The following is a 2,465-nucleotide window of genomic DNA, read 5'->3' as shown; positions in this document are numbered from 1 at the left end:
GATAGATAGATAGAGAGAGAGAGAGAGAGAGAGATAGAGAGATAGAGAGATAGATAGATAGATAGATAGATAGATAGATAGACAGATAGATATATAGATAGCTTTGACCAACCGTTGCCATTTCCCTAGTTGTCAAAAGTCCAGCAGTGACGTTGTCCAGTTTTGATGACGTAGATGAGTTCTCGCCCACTTCAGCCGTTGGGGTCGTGGGTGTTTTCTGGGTGGCTTCTGGGATTGATGACGTTTGGTCAGCTGCCCCACCATAAGGTCCTTGACCTCTGACAAATTTAGTGTGTGTTATCGGCGATGACTTCAGGTCAAGGGAGGATTGTGTAGAAGACTCCACGTACATTGCTTGGTTTGTTGTTGTGACGATGGGTTTCTTTTTACCTAGCACTGCCTCTACAGGTGCCGGACTCGTAATGGAGGGGGTTGTGTGTGGTGGCGACACATCTGAAGTTACTGGAAACATACGGTTTTGGGAAGCTCTGTTTCTTAAATCGAAATCGTTTGATGTTGCTGTTGAGTGTGGTAATACTGGTGTATTAATATGTCCTACAGCGCCGGCTGAAGTTGCGATTGTTGCTGTTTCAGCTGATGCTGGTTGTGGTGCAGTCGTAGTTGCTAACAAACCCCCAGAAGGCGGCGGAAGGCGCGGTTTTGGTGAAGTAACACTATGGCTTTGAAGTGTACCGCGACGTGACGACGCTCTCAGTCCCGTTTCATCCGACGTCGAATTAAACTTTTCAGCTCGCTCCTTGAGATCTTTTAAGACAGTTGACGAAGAAACTTTGAACGTTGATGAGGTTTCTGTTACTGCTATGGGTGGAATAGGAGGCGGAGGTGAGATCGTAGCTGCTATTGTCGATATGTTAATTAACGGCGCATGCAATGAACCGGGAGTGTGTTGTCTGTGACGACGTGAGTACTTACGAGGCGCCCTGTTGTTGAAGCCAGACCTCCATAGAAAACCGGAAGGTCCGGTAACGCCAGGAGTTGAAGTGGGTGTTGGAGTGGATGTTGTTGTCTCAGTTGTCGATCTAGGTCGGTTTACATTTTTCGGGGATGCCAATGCGTTTTCTTGCTTTCGAACCGAGTCAAAATCCGAGGTATGTTCAATTCTTGTCTTTATGGTAGGGTCTGTCGGTGGTGTCACCGAAACTACTGATGCAGGAAGAGGTGTGGATAAATTCTTCGCTGCCGTTCTTGTTTCTTCTAAGGGTGAAATGAATATTGTTTCTTCAGAACTCGAGTTAGTTACATTATTACTATTACCTTGTTCTGACGTTCTTGTTACAACTACTTCAAAATTATTTCTGTTCTTTTTTGACTTGGTATTTGATTTCACAGAGCTTGACGATTTTGTTTTTCTACGTTTCCAGTGTTTTCTTCGTTGCTTTTTCCCGCCCCTCCTCCTGTGTAGCCTCTGTAGTTTTCGCCACCGGCGTCTGTTTTTATGAGGTCGCTTCTTCTTGGTAGGGATCTTCGAAGTCGGTGACGTTTTCCCGTCATGCTCCTCGGATGTGGTTGGCGTCATCGGCGTTGTGACGTCACCCCTTCGCCTGCTTGTTTTCCGCCATTTCCAAGGAGTAATTGTCGTTATTTTTCGGATCGTTGCAGAAATATTCTTCCTCTTCTTCCTCTGACGGTATATTTTACTGAAAGAACACAGTCAAGATATACATCACTTTTTGAAATACGATATATTTAGAGAAAAAAATATTCAAAATAGACACCGGTGCGGCCTCTAAGAACATACACGTATAATAATGGAACAACAATAATCTTTTAATGCCTGGATGATCTTTCAAAGGTTGGGGTCATGGCGAGGGAGACAAGCTCATTCCCATTTACATTTTTGATATGGGACGAGGAACTCGATAGGAATTCTAGTGGAAGTTATCTAATGGAACTCGAAAAATGAGACGGGTTGAAACGGGGAGTGAACTCTCATTACTTCTATTTATTTGCAAGCTGGGTTACGGGCATTCGAGGTTGTTGTCCCTAAAAGCTAGTGGAAGAGGGAACAAACACCCAGGAACACTCGCTCGCATGAACGCACGAGCGAAAAGTAACATGTTGTAGTATTATAAAAGGAAGAACATTCAACAGACAGACAGACAGACAAACACACAGACACATAGATAGAGCGACACACTGGCACACAGGCACACAGACAAACAAACAGACGCTGGAGGTACCGAACGGTTTTTTCGAGGAGGGGGGGGGGTGCGAGGCGCGTGAAATAAGTTACAATTTAGTGTTCAGGCGTATAATATGGAAGCGATAGAATGATAGTAAACACACAGGCGTCTATGAAAGCTAGAAGACACAAAATCACCTTAAAGTTCACACATGATAATATACAGTTAGGGCCTATACACGAACGAGCATGCACACACGCATACGCATACGCAACTACACACGCACACACACACACACACACACACACACACACACACGAA

At 44.7% G+C, this 2,465-nt stretch overlaps 1 protein-coding gene across 1 annotated transcript in view; it reads right to left on the bottom strand.

Moving 5' to 3' along the window:
- The window catches only part of LOC106012355, a gene marked incomplete in the record, with an annotated part of 21,156 nt that overhangs the window by 4,191 nt on the left and 14,500 nt on the right, over positions 1-2,465 (bottom strand). The window contains 1 exon segment of the mRNA XM_013085100.2: positions 113-1,658. Coding sequence (XP_012940554.2) covers positions 113-1,658 — 1,546 coding nt within the window.

The sequence above is a fragment of the Aplysia californica genome, unplaced genomic scaffold (assembly GCF_000002075.1).
Source record: "Aplysia californica isolate F4 #8 unplaced genomic scaffold, AplCal3.0 scaffold00014, whole genome shotgun sequence".
Classification (NCBI taxonomy): domain Eukaryota; kingdom Metazoa; phylum Mollusca; class Gastropoda; order Aplysiida; family Aplysiidae; genus Aplysia; species Aplysia californica.
The sequence above is the reverse complement of the archived record's forward strand: the minus strand, read 5'-3'. Positions and strand labels throughout refer to the sequence as shown.